At 37.3% G+C, this 27,954-nt stretch overlaps 1 protein-coding gene across 2 annotated transcripts; it reads left to right on the top strand.

Moving 5' to 3' along the window:
* Positions 1-378: 378 nt before the first annotated feature.
* Positions 379-27,954, top strand: LOC118918009 (phospholipid scramblase 1). 2 transcript variants are annotated; one of them, XM_036896392.2, is made up of 9 exons: positions 379-748; positions 6,939-6,967; positions 11,019-11,099; positions 14,992-15,236; positions 16,587-16,629; positions 19,102-19,322; positions 20,821-20,982; positions 24,462-24,623; positions 27,031-27,954. In XM_036896392.2, exons 2-9 carry the CDS (start codon positions 6,955-6,957, stop codon positions 27,067-27,069), a joined length of 966 nt encoding a protein of 321 aa, XP_036752287.2. In that variant the 5' UTR covers positions 379-748; positions 6,939-6,954; the 3' UTR covers positions 27,070-27,954. The 2 variants fall into 2 exon arrangements, with proteins under 2 accessions (XP_036752287.2, XP_057354926.1); XM_057498943.1 differs by lacking the exons at positions 379-748; positions 6,939-6,967; positions 14,992-15,236 and having other exon boundaries at positions 11,031-11,099.

The raw sequence follows: 27,954 nt of genomic DNA, 5'->3' as shown, positions 1-27,954 counted from the left end.
CATATTAGGCTTTGTTGTCTGTAGATTATGTGTTACTTTCGTAAATAATTTTTTTTTAAAGTCGATGAATCCTTCAGTTCAGTTCAACAAAAAATTGTTTATTGGGCCTGTATGCCAGTCGTGGGTGGGGGTGGAGGTGGGAATTAAACATTCTAAATACACGTGGTCTCTTTGACTCTTAAAAGGAGTTAAAACATCGTTAGGTGGGAAAAGAGGGGGGCAGGGATAGATAGGAAGAAAGGGAGAGGAGAGACAGGAGGGACAAAGAGACGGAAACAAGGAGGGTAAGAGAGCGAAGGAGAAAAGGCGCTGTAGAGAAAAGCAAGCTCGCCCCTCCTCGTACTCTGAACCGCCCACTGCGTCCAAGCTTTGGGAGCAATGGGAAGCCCAGGGGTGGAAGTCACGGCCTTTGTGCACGAAATCTCCGGTATTTAGCGCCCGGGAGGCGGCCACTCCCCTCTCGTTAAAGACTTTCTATGTGCCAGCTGGAGTCGACGCCCCAGGAAGCAAGACCGCGGCCCGTAGGGAAGCCCCTCTGTGTACCCAGGATCCCGGAAACGAAACCAGAAACCGCGGGTTTCCCCACACCGAGGTTGCTCAGAAGCCCGTTCCCTGGTGACCTGCGGGAAGATCGGGTAACCAGCCGCGCTCAGTCCCCCAGCGACCGAAGGACCGGGGGTAGCCATCCGGCGCCCAGGTGTCCAGACTTCGTCTCACTCCGGGCGCCGCTGGAGAAGCGCAGGCACAGGTGGGCGGGAGGCTGTCGGGGTGTCCTCCGCGGGTGCGGGGAGCGGAGCGCCGGGCAGTGGGGCTTTCGGGGCGCGGGGAGAGGGGGAGCCTGGCGGGGGGGACGCGGGGAGAGGGGGTGCCGGGCAGTGGGGCCGCGGGGAGGCGGGAGCCAGGCGGTGGGGACGCGGGGAGAAGGGGAGCCGGGCGGTGGGGCTGTCGAGGCGCGGGGAGACGGGGCGCGGGGGAGTCGGTCGGTGGGGACGCGGGGAGAGGGGAGCCGGGCGGTGGGGCTGTCTGGGCGCGGGGTGAGGGGGCGCCGGGCCGTCGGGTCGCGGGGAACTGAGGGTTGATGGGTAGACGTTAGCGGCAAGGGTTCCAGCGGCCGCGGGAAAAGTCCTTGGAAGCGGAGCGGCGACTCAGCGAGGGTTCCAGTTGGCCACAGCGATACCCCCAGCCCCAGACCTTTCCAGTGACAAGGTGTTTCCAGCCTGAAGCCGCCCTGCAGGCCCAGCGTCCACCTAGTACTGTACACCTCTTCACCGCGCCGAGAACCTGATCTCAGTATCTGCCCGCATGTTGGGAGTATTAGACGGCTGATGAGTAGAGCCTGCTAGCTGTCCTTTAATAGTACGTATAAACAGAAGTATGACTGGAGCCCCAAACATGCTAGGCACTCTGGAATACCAGATGAAGTGAAAGACAGGCAATTTCTAGCAGAGAGGCTAAGACAGACCATTAGCACAGGAGTACACCCGCCTGACTTGAAACCTGCCTCTACCAAGTATCTGTGGACTCGAGTCAGTTTCTTCATCCACGCTTCCTTGCCTCATCTCTGAAATTGTGTAATGATTAAAAAAGAGATAAAAGAATTAGAGATGATATGTTTACATATTTAGTTGTCTGACAGTGTCCGACAAAGCAGAGTACTCAGTAATTAGCTTTAATTATTTTTAGTATTTGACAGTTTATGTTTCTCCAAGCTCACTATCTGGCCCCCTTATGGTTTTATTATAGTTATTCCTGGAAATCCTGGCATGGCCACTTCCTGATTCCAGGAACAGGCACTCACTTTTTTCTCCTAGTTTAGCAATTTGAGAAACATGGTTTGTACAGAAATCACTTGTATGTCTTAGTGTGAAGTGTGAAGTTGATTCAGGATTCACCTTTTCTTCCTTGAAATTTTTTAACATCATAACTTTCTCTTAATACCACCCTGGCAATTTTTTTCATCATAACTTTCTCTTAATACCACCCTGGCAAGTATAACAACTGTAAGACTTTGAACACTTGGCACAAACACAAGAAAGTGAGAAAGGAATTGAAGGGATTTTCTGCAGCTGGTAGAAAAGTGGCATGGAAAATAAATGGCTAGGTTGTAGATTAAGCAGCCCTCGGCTATGTAAGGGAGCTGTTCTTTCTAACTGAAAGGAATGAAATCATACTGTATACATTATTGAGTCAGCAAGCACATGCTGTCAGACAAAAACAAACTGCTCTGGCCTGGAATTCAGGTAGAGAGACATTAAATGTGTAAGAACTGTCCCCTGTACACCTCTCCATGCTCATGTCTAATGATCTCTCCCTCTTTGGCTCTGTAACCCACAAACCTTTCATCCGCTTGAATGAGCAAAGCTGCCTCCAGCCACAGGACTTCTATCTGCACAGTTCCCCTCTGTCCCTAATGCCTCACTCTCCCCTGGACCCTGGACCCCAAACACCTCTCTTCCACCACCATCGACATTACTGCCCCTGTAACTCTTAGAGCACCATTAATTTTCTTCATAGAATTTGAGTCCCCATAATAATGTATTGTCAATTGTCATTTTGTTTTAGTGCATTATGTTCTTTATACCTTCAGTCAACATTCTTTGAAAAAGGCACGTGACTTTATATACATACTTATAAATGTATATGTGCTTTTTTATGTGTGTGTGTGTATATACACACTGTTGCACTTTCTTGAATAATTCTAAATTTGAAAAGCCAAAGCACAGTAGTTCATCAGTATTAACAACTGTGTTTTTCATTTCCCAAATTTTGAATTTAATAAATGTTAACAAAAAACTCTTGCCCAGCCTAGTAAAACCAAAGTGGCCTCTGGTACTTTTGAAATTCATGCTTTTTGCCTTACATAAGAAACCTGCCATAAAAATAGTCTTTCAACAGATTTTATGAAAACTTGACAATTTGTGAGAGTGTCTTTTTTTTTCCAGTAAGCCAAGGATATGAATGCAAAGGACATGAGATATGAATGATTTTCACTGAGCTAGTTAGTGAGCTGTATAACACATTAGGCAGACATTAATGTCTCTAGATTTAGTTTCCTCATTTATAATGAGGAAAGGAAGCCATTCAAATTTGTGAGGGAGCTCTGAGTTGTCAGGAAAGGCTTTTCAGGAGTAATAAAGCCAACAAATGAGGCTAACTAACATAGTTTTTTTCTGGTTTACTTGTTAGTTTTGGAACACTTGACAGCCACTCTCAATTGGTCCCAGTTGGTGTAATATCTGCTTTTTTCAACTAGACTACTTGAAAAAAAAATAGCATTACTATAAAATGCTATCCTAACATCGTTCTGAGCATAGTTGTTTTGTTTTTTTGAACCTAAAGTACAGGAGTGGATTTTTATAGGAAGATACCCTGTTACCAGTCAGCCTCAGCCACCCCACATCCATGCCCTGTCTTGTATGTGTGGTATCCTGGTGTCCACAAATGCTCACCAACATCTTGGCCCACCTGTTTGTGAAAACACACCTGTTTTTGCACCACTTCTCTTTTAACAAATCACAGTTCAATAGATGAAATGTTTTTGTCGATAGATGTTTAGTAAACCTTTATATGACACAAAAGTTACCTACAAACATAAGCTGAACAAATGGAAGTTACTTGGTCTGTGACTTATTTCAGCCAGTGTCGGGATCTCCATTCCCCTTCATTCCACCATTCCCCTACTCATGTCATTCTCACTTACTCATAGGGAGTTAGGGACAGAGAAATCTCTGATTGTTTTGAGAGTGGTAAAATTTTGCTAAAATAATTCAGAACATATATCCCCATCTTGAGGCTCTGAGAAAAATGTTAACTGGTTTGTTCTTAGGCAATTAAGAATTAAACCTGGATAAATAATCCAAATGTACTTTATGCCTAGTTTATAGACACAGTTGATTTAGAATATTCCAAAATCAGGTATGCTTCCCTTGGATTCCAGATTTTGCATTACTTTTTCAAATGCTTTTTGAAAACAGTAAGATAAAAATTTCCAGACCTCAAGAGATGGGTCAGAAGGTTTCACTGTAATATGCGTTATGGAGCTCTAACTGGATATCATAGGCATTATTTCTCTTTCTGTCTGCTGGTAGAGGTTATAATTATCAAGTAGCCCAGATCAGCAAAGGGTCTTACAGTGGTTGGTATATGATGCCTTACTCTCCTCAGAAGTTCCTCTTCAACATGGTTCGGAAGAAGTGTGTAATAATCAGGTTATAATTTGAAGTTGTGTATTTGTTTTGAAGTAATGAGTCCAGTGGTAAAATATATAACATGACTTTGTTAGAGACTTTTTTTTGTATAGGACAAGTATGATTTTCTCTATTTTAGAAGTCTTTCTGGAATTTGTCTCTTACTATGAGTAGTGGGAGGCGTTATTTAAAGTAGCATTATCATGTTCATTAATTAGCTTATTAATTCACCCAGGACTCAGCCCAGTAATTTCCAAAACTGAGTGACATTCTGTCTCGTAGTAAGTCCATTAAGTTTGAGAAAATCAAAACAGCCTTAAAAGAGCAGATATGAGTGGACAGGGACAAACATGGTGGATATCTTTATTCCACAAGTGCTTTATTCAACCTAGCATTCATACAGATACAACTGTCACCTAATGTTTTGCACCAGATCTGATGACATACCATTTTTCATGCTTGAAATATTATGTGATTGTGAAAATTTCCAGACCTCCAAGAAAGCAAGGACCCAGATTTTGTTCTTCAGTAGTTTGCTCAACAGATACTTATTCTCACAAACCTATGGTTTAAGACTCAAAATAATGTAGCCAAATAAGAAGGAAAAGAGCAAATAATGAACAAAGGAGCTCTGTTTTAAAGTCTGCTTAGTTTCTCTTCCTTGGAATTTTGTGCAAGGACTCTATGAAAGATAAATATTCTTGTATTCATAATTGGTAGCCATTTGACAAAGGATAGAGCATGTAGAGCTGAAATGCCTACATCCGTTGCTTAAACCCAACATTGGTTCTTAATGTGAAGCATGTTTATGAATTCCCTCTCTTTCTGGCACATCCTTTCTTTCTGACTGACACTGGATTTACCAGGCTCAAATTACTCAATATTAAGAAAAAAATATTTTTCATTAAAAACATTTTAATTTTTAAAAATAAAAAAGTATTTTTTAAGTTATTTGAAAATAATCCCCACACACACATGGGGGTACTTACTTGTGTTCCTCCTCTGAGTATTATTCACACTTTGTCCTTGAAATGGGTGCCTTTCTGACATTGTAGGCAAGGGGAGAATAATGGGAACAATATACCTTAAAGCTGCTGTTTAATTGCTTAAAGGTCATAGAATATTTTTGTTTAAGCATATTACAGAGTGGTGTCTTTCGAGCAACAGAGGGCAGATTGAAAACTTCAGAGATGTTTAGTCCAGCATATTAATTAAGGTATACTACCTATTTCTACTCCAGAAAGTCAGCCTTTTAATTTTACATATATATCTATCTGTTAAAGTATTCTTGCAGGTATAGATTTTAATGTATAATCTCAGATCATGTTGACAAAAGTAATCATGGCATTTGGTATGTACGTAAGAATTTAGTCTCCTTTTGTAGTTTCCCTATAATAGAACCTAAAACATGAATGTGGCCTATGAAAGCTTTTAGCCAACTTTGGGTACCTATGTTTAGCTTATTGGTCATCTTATAAATTATCATAAAAACATACACTTTAATTTTTTTGCCCTTCTGTCCTGCGTAGTTCCAGAGCAGTTGGTTTCTGAGTAGAAAACTCAGCTTACTATTATCCTAAAAAAATTCAGAAAGTCAAATTGGTAACTCAAATTTTTTTTGCTTTGTTCTAAGTCCAGGTAAACCCATTCTGAAATTATTTAACCATTGCTGAACTTCTTAAGTATATATAATATATAATTAAGAGGTGACTATAATCGAAATGTTCTTAAGAGTTTTACTAGATTATGAAATTTCTTTCTTAAAGTAGGCAATGATAAAGAAATCAAAGGAGAAGAGGGGTGTGGTTTCTTCTTTAAACAGATTTTAGATAAGGATATAGAGGAATCAGTTGATTTTATTTACCATTTAGGATGACCCAGTAGGATGAGTTAGTAAAGGGGCAGCATGACCAGAGAGGGCCTGGAAAGGGCAGGAATGATTCATACTAGTGTGTGTGTCCAAGATAAAATAGGTAAGAGTTTTGCCTCATGTGTAAATTAAAATTAACGAGCATATAGGGAGTTCAGATTTCAAGTGTAAAGATGGGGAAAGTAGTGACAGGTGGTAGTGAGAAAGTGTTTGATGGGATCAGGGCCCGGGAAGGCAGAAGTACTGAGTTCACCGTTTATTATTTTTCTGTCCTTGAAATGAGTGCACAAAGTTTAGGTTGGATTGTCATGGTGCTACAACTATAACAACTCCTGAGAGTGAGTTCTCTGGCTAAAAGTATGTTTTGAAGCGTAAGCAAATGATCATGCCTTTACAAATATACTGTCCAAGTGGGGCAGAACATGTCCACAGGACCTGGAATCTGGAGATACTTGCCGTAGTGTGGCCTGATAGGTAATCTGTCTGTGCGTCCTGCTGAACCATGCCTGGAGCCCAGCCCTGAGGCTGGGTGCTGGAAAATATGCTCCCTTTACGCTGTGTAGGTTGAAAGACTCAGTTTTTAACTTGGTTACCATATGGGGTCTTAGGCTTACAATGTTTCCTTCGCAGCTTTCTGCCCAGTGGACCCTGTCCTCCCAAGGTGTTCAGAAATTGCCAACCATCCTGGGCTGACCCACAACTTGTGAAGTCCTACTCAGAACCACAGCAGTGGGGAATAGGGTCCAGAACAAAGGGTTAAATTCTGGAACACCAGATGCATACCCTATGTGTATGTGCAGTTGCAGATTATCTTGTTTTCACTGTTATATTCAACCTGTAAATTTATGGATGACATACTAATCTCAGGCCTTCTTTTTCAGAACTCTTCATTAAATCATGGACAAACAAAGTAAGTAATTTACTTTGTGTGTGCTTTCTTCCTGTAATGGTAAATCTTTTGTCAGCATGTTATTTGTCATAATATTTTATTCAGTTTCTAAAGGGATAGAATTTACTTTGTAGTGTTTGTGCTCCAGAATCCAAAGTCTAGTTCAGTGTTTTGACTTAGAGAAGATGTACACATATATCCACCATCACTAATTTTTCCTTTAAAGTTAAAAAAAAATTAGATCTAAGAAATTTTAGGCTTACTGAGAAATATGATGTGTAACTTATATTATATTCCATTCAGATCAGTTTTTCCCTTTCTCTGTGTATTTTATATACATAAACATTGTTCAAATCACATTTTTTAACATAATAAATTTAATGTGTCAGTCCATCGTAATAAAATCCTCAAATATGTCCTCAATACATACACATGTGAATAGGTTTAAATAAATACCAATCGTTTCGTTCTGGCTTTTTTTTCCTCAAGAAAATGCTGATTAAGATGGGTATTGACCAAGCATGTAATAAGAGACTTTGTCTTTTTAAAAATATTACATTCTGAAGAGAACAACAATACAATGGGGAAAAATTTGAAAACAAAATACTTTTTCCTGAAAAGATGTATATTCCCTATTTATCTTCCTTTGGGAACCAAAGAGGTGTTTCTCTCTCCACAATGTCAGCCTCACTAGATATATTAGATACTTGTTAGGACCAGAAGCCTCAGTTTTCCTTCTTAAATTTTCATGATCTTCTCACTGTTTGCTGTATTACTAATTCTATTTGCAAAACTAAAGTATTTTTTAAAATTTATTTTTTTATCATTAATGTACAATTATTTGAACAACATTATGGTTACTAGATTCCCCCTATTATCAAGTCCCCCCCACAAACCCCATTACAGTCACTGTCCATCAGCGTAGTAAGATGCTATAGAGTCATTACTTGTCTTCTCTGTATATACTGCCCTCCCCATGCCCCCCCTACATTATGTGTGCTAATCGTAAGGCCCCATTTTCCCCCTTATCCCTCCCTTCCCACCCATCCTCCCCAGTCCCTTTCCCCTTTGGTAACTGTTAGTCCATTCTTGGGTTCTGTGAGTCTGCTGCTGCAAAACTCAAAGTATTTTAAATGTAAAGTTATATGGTATTAAGCTATTTTATTTACTACAAGCTTTCAGATGATTCAAATCACTTTAGAAAGATTTTTTTGGCCATAGTCATAGTCACCTTTAAATTCTTCAGCTTCATACATGTGTGTGTGCGTATGTGTATGCATGAAGAAAAATAGAAGTATATATGTATGTATGAAAATACACATATATGAAAGTAAAAATAAACTGTCTTTACAACAATGTGACAGTCCTATGATTTTTCTAAGTTATTTAAAGTTGCATTTCACATATGCAGAAACCCATTCATAATTCATATGTGCTTTGGTCTATCTACTTGACTCCTTGCCCATTCACTTATTTTCTCTTTATATAAATTATCCCTAAAATTCCTGAAACTAGGATCATTGCTCTGATACCAAAACCCCAGAGATTATGAAGTCCCAATTTCTTGAATCTGTCAGCTCCTGGATATGTGTGTGTATTTGCTATCATTTAAACAATGGTAGCTGTTAAAAGGTGCCAAGTGTGATATAGCACGTAAGGGTAGGTCTATAAGTCAAATTTGCAGTGTGTTTCCTTGAGAGCTGTTGAGTTTGATCCTGTCATTTCCAGCTCATCCTGGGAGTGGGGGCTTTTAGGCAGAACCTTGATAGCTAGAGACCTTGGAGCTGGGCCAATCAAAGCCAAGAAACAGAAGGGAATGATTGGGGTGGATGACTTGTGGTATTTTAGGGATCTGTGACAAATTGGCATATGTTGCAGTGTCTGTTCACAGAAAATCCCTGATTGAAGTAGAGGATTCCCTATTGCCTGAATTTTCACAATCATCATAGATTCCATTCATCTAAAGATATTATGAAGCCAAGTGAATGGAGGAGAAAGAGGGCCCACCATCCAGCCTCCCTGCTGAAACCACATGAGTCAAGTGGTCTTTGAAGGCCCATGATAGAGAAGTATGTAGAAAATGTATTAGATTTAAAGTTTAACCAAACTTTTCTTCTATATTCATGCTTTGTCCCCATGATTCAAAGAGAAACTAATTTGAATTTACAGCTAGCAAGCCATGATGACAGAGAGGAGAGCATGATTTAAGCATAGTGTCCACCAGACCATAAGTTCCATGAAGGCAGAGCCAGTGTAGCCCCAGAGCCTAACTCAGTGGTGACACAGGAGATGCTCAGTAAATATTTATTCTCTGACAGTATGGAGGAATGTATTTGTCAACAACTTACCTGATAAGGGGTTAACACCCAAAAATAAAGAGCTCACATGCCTCAACACCCAAAAAACAAGTAACTTGATAAAAAAATGGCAGAGGATATGAACAGACAATTATCCAAAGAAATTTAGATAGCCAACAGGCACATGAAAAGGTGCTCCACATCGCTAATTATCAGGGAAATACAAATTAAAACAATGAATTATCACCTCACACCAGTAAGGATGGCCAACATCAAAAAGACAAGGAACAACAAACGCTGGTGAGGATGCGGAGAAAGGGGAACCCTCCTACACTGCTGGTGGGAATGTAAATTAGCTTAACAATCGTGGAAAGCAGTATGAAAGTTCCTCAAAACACTGAAGATAGAATTACCATTTAACCCAGGAATTCCACTCCTAGGAATCTACCCAAAGAAAGCAAGATCCCTGATTCAAAAAGACATATGCACCCCCATGTTTATCGCAGCACTGTTTACAATAACCAAGATATGGGAAGCAACCTAAGTGTCCATCAGTAGATGAATGAATAAAGAAGATGTGGTACATATACACAATGGAATATTACTCAGCATAAAAAGAAATAAATACTACTATTTGCAACAACATGGTTGGAGCTAGAGGGTATTATGCTCAGTGAAATAAGCCAGGTGGAGAAAGACAAGTACCAAATGATTTCACTCATTTGTGGAGTATAACAACAAAGCAAAACTGAAGGAACAAAACAGCAGCAGACTCACAGACTCCAAGAGGGGACTAGCAGTTACCAAAGGGAAGGGGAGGGGGAGGGGGCAAGGGAAGGAGAAGGGTATTAAGGGGCATTATAATCAGCACACACAATATAGGTAGGTCACAGGGAAGGCAGTATAGCACAGAGAAGATAAGAAATGACTATAGCATCTTACTGTGCTGATGGGCAGTGATTGCAGTGGGGTGGAGGGGTACTTGATAATATGGATGAATGTTGAAACCACAATATTGCTCATGTGAAACCTTCATAAAATTGTGTATCAATGATGCCTTAATTAAAAATTATATGTGTTTGTTGTCTGTGTTGGCCACTAAATGATTGATTAGAGAAACATAAATATGAAGAACTAGGAGGTTGAACCATTTGTGCATACATTAAGGTTATTCATACCACATTGGTTAGCAGTTAACAAAGTTTAATACATTTATTGTAATTAAGCCAGTTATGATTCTTGTCAGAATCAAATTGAGAATTTCCTATGGTTCAGCCTTATTGGGGTACTTCCAGAGTAAACATTAAAAAATGATATTTAAATACTGAAATATATGCCTTATTTTAAATATTTAAAAAATAATTCTTTATAGCAATAATTTAGGTATCTTTAAAATCATCTGTAATCCATTACCATCCCCACATCCAACTAATCTCACCTCTTTGTTCACAATCTATATGTGCTGTTTTAAACAATCCTTTTTTTCTAATACCAACAAATTCAAAGTATAGACATGAACACTTCATCAGGCATATTTAAGAACTAGAAATTCAGCCCCAGTTGCTCAACTATCTTACTTTAAAAGATAATTTGTTTGAAACAGTTCTACTGCAAATCAACTCTGACAACAGGAACAGCTTTTGTTCAGTGAAGAATTCACTTTTTCTATTTCAATGTAGCACAAGATCATACAAATGAAAATTATCTAAAGACAAGGCATTTTTCATCTATGTTTTATTAAAGCAGATATATGTTTACCTCTCCTTGAATTGCAGGTGTGCAAGAGAATGTTCCTGACTCAGGAACAAATTTCCCAGCCGGGGGTCCTCCTCAGTATCCTTCAGCAGCATTCCAGGGTAAAATAAGAATAAAAAAACAAAACCAATTGATTTTTTATATTCCCCAAAGAGTGCATGTTGTGTGTGTGTCTGTCTCTATGTGTGTATTTATTTTCATAGTGCCTTTTATTTAAAGCACAGTAATGTAATTGACAGCCTAACTGTTCTTGGGTTTTTTTGGACTGCATATTATAAAAATGATAAAAGCAGTTTTTATGGATAAACATAGAGTTAATAAAAATGATATTTTACATTTAATAAGTGAAATATGAGGTTGTAAATAAGTTAAACCCCAAAATTTGCATGTTAAATAAAAGATTGTGTTGATTGTCCATCTGTCAGTTCTCAGTATTGGGATTTTCCGATTTTTCATATTCAAATATTCAGGTTTTTGGATTAAAAAACTGGGTGTTTTTGAGTCATGTATTAGCTGAGGTTAATCATGGTCAGTGAGACTCACCGAAAAGAGATGACTACTTTAAAGTAGAAGCTGTAAGCAATAGAAATGGCTACCTCGCTCATTTTGATTTAGTAACAGATATGAAGGCTTTACTTTGTACACATGCTGAATCATGCCTTGCACCTAAGAAAAGTAATTGAGTCATATCACTACATACTATGTGTACTTTTTCCTTTGAACCAATACATCAAAGACTACAGAGATTTTCATTTAGACGAAGTTTCAGAATTACTAGACTTTTACTAAATGGTAAAGTTCACAGTGCACCCAGATTTGCAAGTAAGTAGGCTACCCACATGTTGAGAGACCATCCTGGAAACTTAGGATCAAAAGAATTGGGCAGAAGGGTGTATTCATTTTGTATTCTACTCTAAATAAACAAACAAACAAAAAACTGCTTGGAAGCTGAATGACCATTTAATTCTCAAGCCAGAACTCTCTCAATGGGGCCTGGATCTCATCCAGATGCTTGCATTTACAAAATAAGCTAGAAAAGCTCTAAAATTCTAAGATGATAATCGTCAGAGGTACCTGCACTTAAGTATTATATGGAAGTCTTAAAAACACTAGTACAAGGGCACTATCCCAGGAAAATCAAAGCAGATGATTAGGTACTGGGACTCAGGGATTGGTAATTTTTAAATTCCCCAGATAATTTTAATGTGCATCCAGGACTAAGAATCGCTGCTCTAAATTATATAGTTGGTGTTTCTAGAATATTAGCAAGTCTATAATACTCATCTAAAGCATTTGGAGAATAAGTTAATCTAGCCCATAGCTAATTAAAAGTAGGAGATACATAATTAAATTCATTTATAAATCGGGAACGATATTTTCTAATCATGTTGGTTTAGAGATTAAACGACAGAATATGTAAAACACTTAGCATAATGGTTAACAAATAATAAATGAAAAATACTTGCTATTATATTAATCATGTTAAATCAATTGAGTTTTCTGTAAAGGAAAATAATATCCAACTTTCATGTAATTCCACATGCCTAATCCATTGATTTGGGAGATAATAAACTATAACTCTCTATCCAAGCATCTTGAGAAAATTAAAATAATGTGAATAATGTAGCCAATTAACCCACATCTCCTCATCCCCACTGGCTTGCCTATAGTATGATCTTTTCATTATAGCCAGTAATCTTTAAAAATGCATATCATATCACAGATAATATTCAGTGCCTACAGCTTTGGCTTCCTATTGCTTTTAGGATTAAGGCCAAAATGCTTAATCTAGTCCCCCAGACCTGAGAGGCTCCCTTGTCTTCTCTTTAACTCCCTCTTAAGCCTGGTTCTGTGCCTTTCAGGTAGACTTAGCCTTTTTATAGGTTTGTAGAAGCTGCGTATTTGTTATTATCCCAGGACTTTTCTCTGAAATGTTGCTTCTGTGCTGCTGGCCCACTGAACTCCTTTGTCTCAACTGAATGGCGGTCCCTCAGGGAAGCTGTCCCATGTCCTTCCCTTTCCCTCTCCCCAGCCAAACAGCTCCCTTTAGTGTGTATAGTCATAAAACCCTGGTCCCTTCCTTCAAACGCTTGTCTTGAATTCCAGTTAATCAGTAAATCACGCTGGTGATACAGATCCCTGGAGTAAGGGATAGAGTTCTATCTCCCATCAGGAGTCAAGGGCAGAGCTTGCATCTGTGTTTCTCATTTAAAATCCCAATATTCCCCACTCCTAAAAACTTTGTAAAATACAAACCAGATCGTGGAACTTACTCTTCTGCCTAAAATCCTCTAAGGTGTGTCAATCACACTTGGAATAAAATCCAAACTCTTTATTAAAGAGCTCCTAGATGAACTGCTCCTATTTCTTTACTGACTGCCATTTCTGTTGTTTCTTCTACCATGTTCTCTCTTTCTCAGACATGCCAAGTTCATTCCTAAAGCTGGAGATTTTTCATTTGGTTTTCATACCTCCTGGATCATTTCTCACCAGATTTTTACACAAAGCATTCCCCTTCTCATATTTTGTCTCAGCATAAATATTATCTATCTAAATAAGATAGCTTTTGATACCTTTCCCTCTCCTACATGTATTTTCTTCATCAGATCAATCTGAAATCTTTAAAGAAAATCTTTTCTGTCTCCCATAAGTTGCCTATGAGCTCTCGTTGCCTTACTGATACCTGTTACCCTCTGATTCTAGAACAAAGGTAGTCACATTATGGATCATCTATAAATATTTAATTCATTATAAGAAGGAATGAATTATAAAAGCTTTATTTAAAAGATGTTAGTATGAAGTTTGGTCTCTCTTCTAAGTCGTTCTTTTTAATAGTGTATGCACTTTGTCATCAGTGTTCCATCAGAAATACTTACAAATTGCCTAATCAAAGTGTTAAATTTTGCATACTTTTGCTGTTAAAATATTGTGGAACACATTCCCTTGAAATTATATTCCATTCCTATGGAATTACTACTCTGTAGTCTATACATGTAAGCTTATAAAGTTTCATTGTCATCAGAAATTCACATAAAATACAGAGTATACATTTATTAAATTTATTCCTATACTGTGCTTAATAAATACGTAAGACAGTTTTGCCTATTGCAACTTTTTACCTTCCTAGGTTCTCAAATTGTATTTTCCAGGGTGCTAAATTGTGAGATTTAAATTTGTAACCTGAGTATTGTGATGGATTTTTTTTTCTTTCATGTAGAGGGTCAGGGTCTCAGGATAGGAACACACTGTAGATTAGAACTTCAGGCAAATTGTTAACCCACACAAGTATCTGGACAGTACTGGAAGGAATGACATGTCTTCACCTCTACACCAGGGTTTCTCAACAGCAGCACCGTAGTATTTTGGCAGGGACAATTCTTTTTCAGGACGCTATTCTGGCACTTCAGAGCATTTAGCAGCGTCTGTGGCTTCTGTCCACCAGATGCCAGTGTCAGTCTCCCTTCCAGTTGTGACAGCCAAAACATCTCCAGACCTGGTCAAATATTCCTTGAGGGGACAAAACTACTCCTCATTCTATATATACAGGAGGTTCCACTTGTTAGAATTCTCTAGTTACCATTTTTTACAGAGTGCTTTGGTCCTAGAAATGTTGGCACAAAGCCTTCATTTTGGGCCTTCTACTCAATGTCATCTCTCTTTTGCAAGAAGGCATCCCAGAATCTTTAAGTAGGTAAGTCTAAATCATTGTTGATTTTATTTCACTCTCTTAGGTTGCAAGCATATTTTTATCTGAGTTTTGAATGATAAGGGTAAGGCTTGAGCCAACTCTATTCACAGCCCCAAACTCTCAAAATAGAAGTGGATATGAAATCATAGATACTTCACTTAAAAATCACTCAAAGATAAAAACACAACCAATGCTTCATAGAAACAGGATTTCTGAACTAAAATTTTAGTTAAAAGATAACTGAAAGAGTTCGTGTTTCCAATTTTCTGTGCAGTTACAAATTAATTCACTTGTTCATATTTCAGGACCTCCAGGACATCCTGGCTACCCTGGCCCCCAGATTGGCTATCCTGGCCCTCAGGCTGGCTATCCTGGCCCTCAGGCTGGATACTCATACCCACCAGCTGGTTATTCAGGTGCTGGCCCAGTGGGCTTTCCTGTCCAACAACAGCCAATGTATAATCAGCCAGGTAGACCTGCACAGGTACTGTGGATGCCAGTACCACTGCCTCCACCAGACTGCCCACCCGGGTTGGAATATTTAAGTCAGGTAATTTCAACACATAAAAAACAAAACTATGCTTCCAGTTTACTTACGGAGATTAACAAATGACTAATTCACTAAAGTCTGAAATGGTAAAACATTTTTTTTTGTTAACAAATTATCCAAATTCTTCTAGGTCAGGTTTACTTTTAAAGCAAAATACAAATGTCTTGGAAAATTGTGTCTCCTATGATTATCATGTGTGATTAAAAAGCCGATAACTTTATTAAGCACTATTTTCTAGACTTTGTTCCTAAGTATAAAACAAGTAGTAATTCATTTAGTCCTTTTAGAAACTGTCATACAGGTGCTTTAATTACCAACATTTACAGAAGAGAAAACTGAGGTCCAGCGAAGTTACATAATTTATTTAGGGTCAAACTGCTAAGGAGAAAGCAATGGCTTTTTACTTCTGGAACCTTAGTTATGGATACTATGATGTGTAAGCCCAACACTGAATAATATCTAAGGAGTTGGAAAGAAGCATCAAACTCAATTTAGTGGTGAGCTTCAACAATTGTACCAAAAAAGGAGTTAATATTTTGTGTATAACTCACTTTTTAATTATAATTAATAAGGTTACATGTTTATAATGCTTTTGTTCTTTGGAAGACCCAATTTTATTAATGCTACCAATGAGGGAAAAAACCTCCTGGATTTTTATTTATCACATGATAACTTTATCTCAGCAATGTGAGGTCTAGTGTTTGTTGTTAGAAATCTGGTAAATAAAGTAGGAATATGAAATTCTATGTGTCTTACCTATAAACAAACAAGTAAATATTCCTGTGATATTGACTATTTTCAGTAAATACATTGTCTCCCTGGCATGCTGCATGAATGAATTTAATTTCCCACAATGCACTTGGGCAGCATTTTTATAAGAACTTTTGGTAGTTCATTAATTCTCTAGTTTTTTTAATTAGGCCTTACAGATATACATAAGGGAAGTTATCACCTCCTATAAGTGATGATGCCAAGTTCACATAAAAAGAAAAATATTCAGATTTGTAGAAGAGAGCTCTTCAAGTGGATGAAAAGGCCTTAATATTTTTTAAGCCCTTCCCAGAAGGAACGTTTTTTTCTAGTTCTTACAGGAATTCCAATTTGACCTGAATTTGCCCACATTAGTACTGAATACATTGTTTATTTTTCAATTAAAAATACGTTAACTTTGGTTTTATACTTTTCTAGGCATAAAAGTTCAGAAGTATTTAAAAATGTATTTTAAGTTTACATATTAAATATTGATAATTGATTATATGCATTCTTTAACAGATAACACAAATGTTAATTTGGTTGGCTTAAAAAATGTGATATATACTTACAGCTTAGTTTTTTTTTCTACTGTAACAGATAGATCAGATACTGGTGCATCAACAAATTGAGCTTCTGGAAGGTATGTATTCATCATATTGATCATATTCCTAGAAAGAGAAGACATTTATGTAGATAAGGCATATCAACAACCAAAATATAATACTTCCACTGATGTAGAATGATTAAACCTGGTTATTTACAAATGTCTCCCTTCTTGATAAAAAAGAATGATGATTATCAGCAGCTTATTTCTTGAAATTAGGAGTCAAGTGGTAAAACAGTATTACTGTGGTTATTTGTCCTCATGATATAGACCCTAACTTAGAAGGAAATCAGTCAAAACTTCCTTTGCTCTCGCTTCTCTCTGGAAATCACTTCAGTGCTTCCATCACTTTTCCTGAATTCTATCACTTTAGCTGTTTTATTCTGTTTTCCCTGAGATTGTACAGGGCCACATGCAGTAGTTTGGTTATCTTAGCATATTTCCACATCAAATAAACATCTTGAGTTTGGATGCTTGTGCTTTGGAAAATCACATTCCTGCCCACACTTCATCATGGGAATTGAGGTGAACCTGCAGAACCGTTGTTCCACAGGCTGTGGACTGTCACCTTGGATGCAGGGCTACTGCAGTGTTAGAGAGCATTGACCAGCAGGCCTAGAGTCGGACTTCTAGAACAGCACTCCAGTGAATGGGGCCTGACTCCAAAGGATGTTTCCTTGGGTCCAGTGCTCCTCAGGTGCAAGAGAAACTTGGAAGCCACTAGATGTTTCAGGACTCCTGTCAGGGGAAAGCATACCTGGATAGATTCATGAACCATAGTGTCTTCCTTCTAGATGTAAAGAGCTTAATGAAAACTCAACTGTTTTTTAGAATATTATCAGCTAAATCCTTCCCCTCTTTCCAAAGTTCCTTCCCACTGGTAGAAATTATAACATGAATTGTACTAGTAGAGATATAGTTTTGGTTAGAATATGTAATTGTTGCCTATTATACATTGAAATTAATTATACATTGTGAGGTATTTATAATGTTCTCTCTTTTTCTTTTTAGTTTGTTTATAATTTTCCCTGTTGTTTTATAATTTGTAATCTGAATTTTAAAAAAACTTTTTTTTAGGGAATTTATTTTTGACATTATAAATCCTAAAAACCAGACATTGTACATTATATAGCATCCCATTAAAAATTATGTTTCACATATTTTTGTGAAATACGTACGTATTAATTATTAATTATGAAATAGTAAGCAAGTTCCAAATTTAGTAGTTATTAATTCTTCATTTTTTTTAAAAGGGAGGTCTTTTATTTTCTTTTGTCTCAAACTGAAAGTCTATGTTTTAACATCATGAGTAGTATAAAGAGATGAAGATTGCTCAGTTTATTTTATGTCAGGCACTTATGTATTTCACTGTTCAAAACTTAATAGACAATAAAGATACCTGTAGAATTATTTTATTTGTTTTCATTTTCTGTGTAACTAGAAGGAAACAGATTGTGTAAGTCCATTGGTCTCATTTCACACGTCAGCAAAGTGAAGAATTTTGAGATAAAAGTACTTAGTGAAACACTTAGGTGATAGATTCCATGCCATTAATCAGTTTAATTTTTTTCTCACAAAACATTTGACTGGCAGATGTTGAGGTCAAGGGTGATTTTTAAAAGGAGGAGTCCAGGGCCTGTCTGAGTCAGAGCAAAGATACTTAAGGGAGGTCATTGATGATAGAATTGTGAAAGACATCTGTCTGACTGAAAGTCTATCCTGTAGATATTAGTGAGTGGTTTTTGTCTCCATATATATCTTTAAATCACTCATTATTTTGGTGGCTTCTTGACATCCATGACCGAAGTTAGTGAGGATATGGACTTACAGGGCTCTTAATTGCTCCTTGGCTCTAAGAAAAGGAAAGGTTTCTGATGAGTAGTTCAGTACCCATCTCTCCTTTCTGAACCAGTTCTTCATAAACAAGAGTTCCCTGGGCTCATGTGATGTTCTAGTTCACCTTCCATTTTTTCTATCTCCCTTTTTGTATGTGCCCACTGACAGTATGCCCTCTCATCACCTTACCTTATGTAATGCAAAAAAATATATGGTATATAAAATAAAGTCTGCAACCAGTATTTGATAAAATTTTTCATAAAGCATAAACACAGCAATCATCTTGTATCCCGTTCATAATTGAGTATATGAAAACTATACTGAGCAAGTAGACACTGTCTACATATACCTAGCAGGACAGTGGCCATCTAGCACTGCACATTCCTCAGCAGGGAAGCCTCCCTTTCTGCTGTGGGTCTGTGGAATTAGGAAGATAAGAGTTGTTTTCTTTTCCATGTCTCACAAAGGGACTCTTTATCTATACCTTAATACCCTTTCCTCCTCCCACTTTGCCTTTTTTCCTCTGAATCATCTCTAAAACACCTTTCTTTTCCTACCTGTGTATCTTGAAGCATCATCTGAAAATGGTATAACTAGATGTTATAGTGTCTTAGGACAGATTCAGTGTTCTTTTAACATGATAGTCATAATGATTCTCTTTTCTTTTTTTAGTCATAACAGGTTTTGAAACTAATAACAAATACGAAATTAAGAACAGCCTTGGACAGATGATTTACTTCGCAGTCGAGGATACTGATTTCTGTACTCGAAACTGCTGTGGGTCTTCGAGGCCCTTCACCATTCGGATTCTTGATAATTTGAACCGAGAAGTCATGACTCTGCAGAGGCCGCTGGCATGTGACAGTTGCTGTTGTCCTTGCTGCCTTCAGGAGGTCGGTGATCGCTATCAGGGTCCTTTGCAGAGTGGTGCAGCAGGAATTTTCACCCTTTCTTTGAACTTACATAATCAAATGAGACTTCAAGGAGAATCGTTCCATGAGCTATTGGTTTATGCTTGGGAGTAAACTGTACAGGATGGAAGGCAGATGAAAAACAGTGAGCAGTTGACCCCCTGTCCCTGGGTGGTGTTTCTTGTGGGGCTGAACACCTTGGTCAGAAACCAGACTTCTTGGTCTTCATGGAGAGCTGAGACAATAGGGCCTTTTGGTCAAGTCCCTTCCCTGAAGTGATTGGTAAGAGACCTGGACAACACCAGACCAGGAGCACTACTCAGAGTATGCTACAATGTGATCCCAGGAGCCAAGAGGACAGAAACATGAAGAAAAGAAGAGATGTGTTCATCTATAATTTTAGCCAACCTACTAAGGAACAGACCTAGAAGAGGCTCCTTCTGAAAAAATCTCAATTCCTTTGTTTTTCATTTTGTCCATTAAAAGAGCCAATATTTTTGAGTCCCTGGTAATAAATAGGCATACACTGGTTGTGAGTACCTTTACCTCCATTTAAAGACCCAACTGTTTTTTTCATATTACTTGACAGCCACTGATAGAGAACATGGATCTCAGGAGATACCAGGACACAGAGAGTTTATAGGGAAGTGGGCCTTTGCCTGTATCCCCAGTGACCTGAGACCAGCACTGCTGGGTCACTAAGTCATTCCATACAGGTAGCTATGAGATCATGACAGACACTTGGAAGCACATAGATATTTGAAGTCTAATACTGCACTTATTTTAAAAAGATAACTGAAGCTATTCATATTGAATTACTTTGTTTTCCATATCATTTGGTAGTTATAATAATTTCTATCTAGTATGTAAGGAAAAACTTAAGAGTTTGATAGAATTGCTGTACAATATAAAGAGCATATTAACATACATTATACTATTTGATCATAAAAGTTGGACCTAGGAAGTCCTCACTTACAGATGAGCACACAGAGGCAGGCACTCTCAAGGTCGTTCAGCTAAGTACCCAAGCCAAGATTCTGAGCCCCATTTTCTTGTTAGTAGAGCAAAATTGCCACTCCTATTTGAAAACTGCACCACTGATTAGAGCTGCATTCCTAATCTAAGCCACTGTTTTAAAAGAGTTCCTTAATAATTTAGGCATTTTTCATAATTTCAAATGGAAATTTTAAAAAAGAATGAGGCTAGTAGAGCAGAGCTCTAGGGTGGTAACTATGCATGCAGCCTACCTGAGTTTGTGTCTCATCTTTTCCACTTTGCAGCCGGGAAATCTGATACAAATTAATTAACTTCTCTGTTCTTCAGTTACTTCTGTAAAAAAGATAACAGTACTAACCTGGTAGGGATGCGATGTGAATTAAATTGTGGTTAAAATAGTGCCTGACATTTAGAAAGTGTTCAAATGATGAGTTATTATCAGACATTATTATTATGACTTATATATATTCTTTTGCTTTTGTAGATAGAAATCCATGCTCCTCCTGGTGTACCAATAGGTTATGTTAATCAGATGTGGCACCCATGCCTACCAAAGTTTACAGTTAAAAATGAGAGGAGAGAAGATGTACTAAAAATTACTGGCCCATGTCTTGTGTGCAGCTGTTGTGCAGATGTTGATTTTGAGGTAAGAAATGTGTTAACATTTATGGGCTTTGCTTTTCTAATGTGAGAATAATATAATTTGACAGCATGATACAAATATATTAAATAAATATGTGTATCCTGACGTCTCAAGAGGGAGACGGTGTCCTTATACATTTGACTTTGGTCAGAGAGGTGTTAATTGCTTAGATTAATTGTCAGTATTGATTATGCTAAATGGGAAAAAGAGAAGCAGAGTCTTATAGTCAAATAAATATAAGCAGAGCATCTAACATTTAATCATGGGGGTTTCCTTATGGAAGCACTACATATTTACCATTTAAAGTAACCCATTAACCTTGTCATCTAAGTCTGATTGCCAGAGCATCTGGATCCTTCCTTAGTCTGAAACACAGGCTGAGAGTGCCCTCAACCTTCTTCAATAGTTCTAACATCTTGGAGTTCCTACAGAAAGCTCACTTATGCAAAGAGTTTAAGAAAGATCACGTAAGACATACTATCCAGTTAAATAACTAGTTATAATTCTCTTGGTTTCTCCTTTATCCTTATATTAAATTGACCAGTGTAAGCCACAATGTATCAGTGTTATTTACTACATGCAGGAATTTCATCACAGCAGTTTTTCAACAGATGGCTTAGCATCATAGCCCAAATGATTTAGTTGTAAAAGTTTAAAAATTGAGAGATTTTATAACTTAATCTTGATACCATGATTCTCTTAGAAAATCATAAAATCTGTTAAGCTTGGCCAACATTTCCACATGTGTGGCAAAAATCTAAAACTGAGCAGGACTGGCCCCTTATGATAAGATATATGAAATCTGCCACTGTCCCCTGACTTCCTAAGGTTTTCCACCATCCAGCTTCATTCTTTTGTTTTTTTTTAGAATTATAATGTTACTTAAATGTCTTTAATCCAGCTTCATTCTTATATAAAACTGCCAGGCTTCTCTCGTCATATGATTTTCAGTTCCTCTGGTAGATCCCAGTTACATAAAAATGAATCCTTCCCCTCACTGACTTCAGAGTCTAATGAGAGAGATAGGCAATTGATAAGAAAACACATGTGATGTAATAGAGACTTTTATAAAGACTAGTAAAGGGATATGCATTGTGTGTGTGTCAGGAGGATGTAGACTATGTATTTCTAAAGGCTTTCTAAGTTTGTGTGTAATAACAGCTTTCTGTGTAAGAGCTGTTGTTCTTTTGTCACCTGGGCTCTCTGTGCTGATGTTCAATTTGGATTTTTGCATTTATATTCATATTGTGAGATGAACCTATTAATTTCTTTTTAGAATACCTCTATCAATTATATCAGTTTATTACTTCCAGAAGTTGAAATCATTTTATTGTAAATTTTCTGTTTTTAAAATAGTATCTAGAATTTAGCTAAAAATTATCTAGTTCTGTTGACTTTTCAGTCATAATTCATATTTCTGAATTTTTCAGTAAAAAAATTGTATGTTCTACTCTACACAAATTTTGGTGAATTTCTAAACTTCTTCCTATAGGAATCACCAGGGGGCATGCTAACATCTGTTAGGTCTAGTGGTAGGATTGTGGTGGCTGAAAAGTTCTCTTTTGCTTATTTAAATTTAAAAATGCTTCAAAAAATAACTAAGAAAAAACCCATAAGGTTCCATTACTAGCTTCAAATGCTTAGATGACAGCTGTTAGTAGGTAAACACTAAGGTGTACAAGAAAGAATTTGTATTAATCCATTTTGCCACAATTGTGTTGCCTAACAAATAACCCATAAAGCACACTGGCTTAGAAAACAGGCACTTATGCTTATGGGTCTGCAGGTCAGCTGTGCCTCAAGGGATATACCTAGGTGCAGCTAGATGACTCTGACTTAGCCTGTTAATTGGTCTCAAGTCTGCCCCAGGTATGTTTCTTCTGGAGCTGTAGCAAGAACAGCTTATTTGGATCATGTTTTTCTCTAGTGGCTGGTCATTGAAGAGCAAGAGCCAGGCCAAACAGCTTAGGCATGTTTAAGATCTTTGCTTATGCCACATCTCCATAATTTCCATTGGTCACACAAGTCACATGGCCATGCCTAATTAGCAATGTGCTGGAAGTGTACTGGGCCTACAGTGGGAGTGGGCGTGAATAAACGTTGGAGAACAGTACTCCAGACTATCACTGTTTTCATATCAAGTTTATGTCAGATTTTTTAAAAGCTGACTCACCCATCCCTAATAAAGTGAGTCAGCTGGTTTTCGTTTCCCCACATTTACTAGTTGCTCCCAACCTGAGCGAGGGCTTCAGCAGGTGTCGCTAGCACATGTGGTTCTTTATGCTGTCAGTCCCTTCCATGCTTCTGAGCCGCAGATGAGGGAGAAGACGCGATGAGATATCGAAGATCTGAAAGGGCCAGCCAGTGGACTCAAGGCATAACAGCGCAAGAGCAATGCCAAGAAGGCACTTCTCGTATTTATTGAATAAATGAACTTACAATGAACTCAAACATCATCCAGCCTTGAGTCTAGCCCAAGGACGCAACGCTTCTCAAGGAAACCAAAACTGTGTGAAGGTGGCTCTGAGCCATGAGAACTGCTTTGGTTCTCATCACTCAGTCCTTGATTACACATCAACAGAGTGTGTGGGAAAAATCATCAAGTCATGTGTGCTTATACATTTGATTTCTACCTTACTTGAATTATGTATTAACCTCATCAATCCCACATGTGCCCTTGAAAAGGACACTTTTCTTCCTGGTTTGACACAATGCTACGTGGGCATACCATGGTGAGTGTGGGCTACATTCAGCCCCAACATGCCCACTCAGGAAGGTGTATCTCCTGCCTCTATCTGTTCTAGACTTTATGATGACTCTGTGCTTTCCTCAGGCAGATTGTAAAATTAGAAAAATTCTATTTTGGAGCTTTTTAACACCCTTCCTCTGGTTGTTCACATCCCTCCTGTTGTACAGTCTTAACCCCAGCCTTGGGCCTGGGGCAGCCCATCAAGTTCCTTCCTGGTTACTTTCCTTCACTCAGCACTGCCAGGCTTCTTTCTAGGCTCTTAGCATTTCACATTTTCCTAGACAGTGGGTACTAATGCACACTCCCATCACATTTAATCATTCAGCCTGTGGAAACTTTCTCTGCTTCTCCTAAAGCACAAGTCACATGGGGGGTTAGTTTATTACCCTCTTGATGGCCTCTAGGAATTTCCACAGATATATGTCCTATTTGTATCTTTTCCTTCTTAAATTTTATTTGAGATCGATTCAAATGATATAGTGCTGTCTGTCTTTATGTAGAATAAGAAGTGTGAAATATTTTAACATGTAAGTTCTTGTAGCAAAGAAAAAGCTTTTTTTCATGAATCTATCAACAGATGCAGGAATCTAAATGCATCTTATGAATGATACAATGTTCAGACCTATATATGGTACATAGTTTTAACAGAATATTTGTTTCATTTTATTCCAACTCTGAGAGCAGTTTTACTAGTTTTCTAGAATTCTTTAAGGCTGTATTTCTTTTGTTTTAGATTAAATCTCTTGATGAAGAAAATGTGGTTGGCAAGATTTCTAAACAGTGGACTGGTTTTGTGAGAGAGGCATTTACAGATGCCGATAACTTTGGCATCCAGTTCCCTCTGGACCTCGATGTGAAGATCAAAGCTGTAATGCTTGGTGCCTGCTTCCTCATTGTAAGTTTGTTTTTGCCAATCTTGGGTATAGATGATGTCTCTGGTATCATTCTGAAATGGTTTAGTAAACTGTACATTTTTAAATGACATTCTTATATTTACAGGGTTTATTCAGAGGTGCCCCATTTAATCCTAGCCCTGAAATTCCATTTTCTCCTGTATTCTGGCTTAACAGGTGATTAGTTTCTCTCTGGAGAGTCTATGCAGTTTCACATGGTAACAGAAGGAACTTATGTATTTAGGAGATGCCCTGGTCTTTGGGGTTTTTATTAAAAAGTCAAAATTGCTGCTTTGGAGAAGAGTTTGAATCTGCATTTACATGGAATAAAGCTCAATGAAACAAGATTTCCTTCTGATTCATTATTAAATTGAATCATCTGATGTGAGAATGTAAACTGCAATAGAGAATTCACCCAGAGAAGTCAGATGGACTTGCCATTTGAGAGGAAATACAGGAGATAGAGCAGTGACTCTGAACTTGTCTTCATATTAAATCAGTTAGGAAACTTTAAAAAAAAAAACCATCCACTATCAGGTCATACCACAGTTCAGTGAAATCAGCAGCTCAGAATTAGAAGTTTGTGTAGCTCCCCAGGTAGTTCCATATGCAACCAAAGGACTCCTGGGACAGAGCACTGGTGTTCAACTATAGTTGCACAATAGAAACACCTGGGTAGCTTTCAAATTCCCTGGTCAAGACTACACCCAGACAGTAAATCACAATCTCTGGGGTGGGACCAAGCTTCAATATGTACAGAGCTGTCAGGTGATGCCAGTGTGCAGGTAAGGTTTAGAGCCACTAGTTGAGTATCTTAAATAATGACATGGGGATGCAATCAGGGAAAAACCAAAAAGTGAGAGAATATACAGAAAAAGGATGCCATTACATGCCAGGAAAAAAAAATAGAGACTTACCAACATCAATTATATGCAAACTGTCAACTGTGTTTGAATACTGATATATGGCAACCAATAATAAAAAGATATTTATAAGGAATTCAGGGAAATGTGAACATTGGCTATTTTATGATATTAGTGAATTATTAAGTTTGAGACATTTTTGTTTTTTATAGTGCTTATGTAAAAGCAAAACAGAGTCCAAGTTTTTAGGGGTTGACATACAGAAATATAAAATGGTATGATATCACAGAGTTTCTTTTAAAAAATGGGGCTGAGAGCAGGAAGATCTAGGGGATACAGTAATTGAACCAAAATTGGCCATGTTGACAATTATTAATACTGGGTGAGTGGTCATTGGGACTTAGGTTTGCTATTCTAATGTGAGATAGGTTGGATATTTTCTATATAAAGTTTTAATTATTACCACAGTTCTACTTAAAAATTGTGTTTTCAATAAGTGTTTATGCAAAATTAGAAGTAAAATTTAATCTTAACCTTAGGAAACTGTTTAACCAAAGGAATACACACCATAACCAAAGACATAATGTGCAAAGGGGAGAGTGTGTGCAGTTTCATATGGTAACAGAAGGACTATATGAAAGAGAGAGGGGCAGGCTGGAGTGTTTGGCTAGATGAGAAATGAAATTGGGAGTGGTGGAGGACTATTAGGAAATGACTATGGGGTAGTTTGGGCTTCTTCTAAAGGAGTTTTAAAGATGGGGCACTTTCCTGTAGGTATTGGGAAGATAATTGATAATTATTTGTTAATTGGTTGGTTTTGAACTAGGTATAAATAACATAGTTATAAATCCATATTTTAGAAAAGATAAATCCTGGTGTGAGAAGTGGATTGAAGAGAGGTAAAATTGTAATGGTGCAATTGCAGGTGAATGATGATGAGGATTAATCAGTGGCTTTGTGAAGGGCTAAAGGAAAATGATAGATGTGAGAGAAATAAAATCTGTAGGAGTTGATGGAAGTCATAGGGAAGAGAGTCTGTTTAGACACTGACGTAGTAAGATATGCTGGGGAACATAGTGGACAAGTTTGGAAAAGAAATCATAAAACTGGGCCAAAAATGTCTAAGATGCATTCTCATCTCTAAGATGTCATCTAAAAATGTCATCTAAAAATCTAAAACTTGTGTATAGAATTCTGGTCACAAGAAAAGTCATATTACTAGAAAAGGAGTATAAAATGTTGAAGAAGGAAGAATCAAAGAGGAACATTCCAAGGGCATGAGAAAAATGTGAAATTTGAGAAATTACCAGAGGATTAATTAAACTTATGCAAGTAACAATAAGTGAATAGAATCACAGGATTTAATTGCTATTAAAATGGAGAGTTGAAGCTATCAACTTTTCCCTCATCTACTTAATATAGTCTGTTTTTCTTGTTTAGCAGTTATGTTACTGTGTTGCATCTGATACCTTAGCATTTATGCATCTGAGAATTGGTCTCTGTTTTGTTGCTGAAAACTCATTTCTGTATTTTTGTTTTTATCTAGGACTTCATGTATTTTGAAAAGGCTGGAGGCAATAAATAGACAGGAGGAGTGTGGTAATAGCTTAATGAAAGTCCCCTTAGAAAATTTGGAATCTATATATCATTTATAAAAGAAAAATTCAGTGGTTTTTTCATTTATTGAAATAATGTATAGCATATGCAAATTATACTATGATGCCTGAAGCTCCAGGAATTTGATTTCCTTTTTTAGATTACAGAGTTTATTTTCTATATCACTTACTTATAAATGTCTTATGCATCTTCTTTTATACATTTTATTTTTCATTGTTTCAGAGAAAGAACATGGGAAGTTTTACATTTAAACATGAAACTTCCAAAGTTCATTAAAGCCTTACTAAAGTAACTTTGATATAGTTACATGTTATTTTATTAAATCTAGTAACAGTTTATTTTATATGTTGCAGTTGTTATTTTGCAAATACTGTATGTTCAAAAAACTTTTAAAAAATGAATGTAATTTCAGTTTCCTTTATAACTATGTTCAAATAATACTCAATATTCATAGTATCAAGGAAAAGCAAAATGTGTTTTTTTTTCAACAAATCACACTGTATTTAACTTCTCCTATAAGCTATCTACTACTATAAAAATAAGATTTCCACATTGACAAGATAATAAATTAACCAATTTTTGATGATTTTCAGTAAAAAAAGACATGATTCTGTCCCAAAGAACACATTTACTTACTCACTCTAAAAATGGAATGTTGTTAGAATTTTTGAAGTAATTATTTTGCACATGGAATATTTACCTCCTATATCAATCATTCATAAACATGGTAGTTATGAAATAGGTGTTAATTAAGTAGAACATATATATTCCTTCTGAGTATTAATTTCAGTAATGGTCTAGTGGATTATTTATACCAATAATCAAACAACTGAAATAAAAAACATTTGACATA

Source organism: Manis pentadactyla, chromosome 1, assembly GCF_030020395.1.
Source record: "Manis pentadactyla isolate mManPen7 chromosome 1, mManPen7.hap1, whole genome shotgun sequence".
NCBI lineage: Eukaryota > Metazoa > Chordata > Mammalia > Pholidota > Manidae > Manis > Manis pentadactyla.
The sequence above is the reverse complement of the archived record's forward strand: the minus strand, read 5'-3'. Positions and strand labels throughout refer to the sequence as shown.

Bases quoted from the DNA above. Each gene is read 5' to 3' on its own strand.
- LOC118918009 (XM_036896392.2), top strand. The intron at 15,237-16,586 runs GTAATTTCAACA...CTACTGTAACAG, and splicing joins GGTTGGAATATTTAAGTCAG to ATAGATCAGATACTGGTGCA. The intron at 24,624-27,030 runs GTAAGTTTGTTT...GTTTTTATCTAG, and splicing joins TTGGTGCCTGCTTCCTCATT to GACTTCATGTATTTTGAAAA.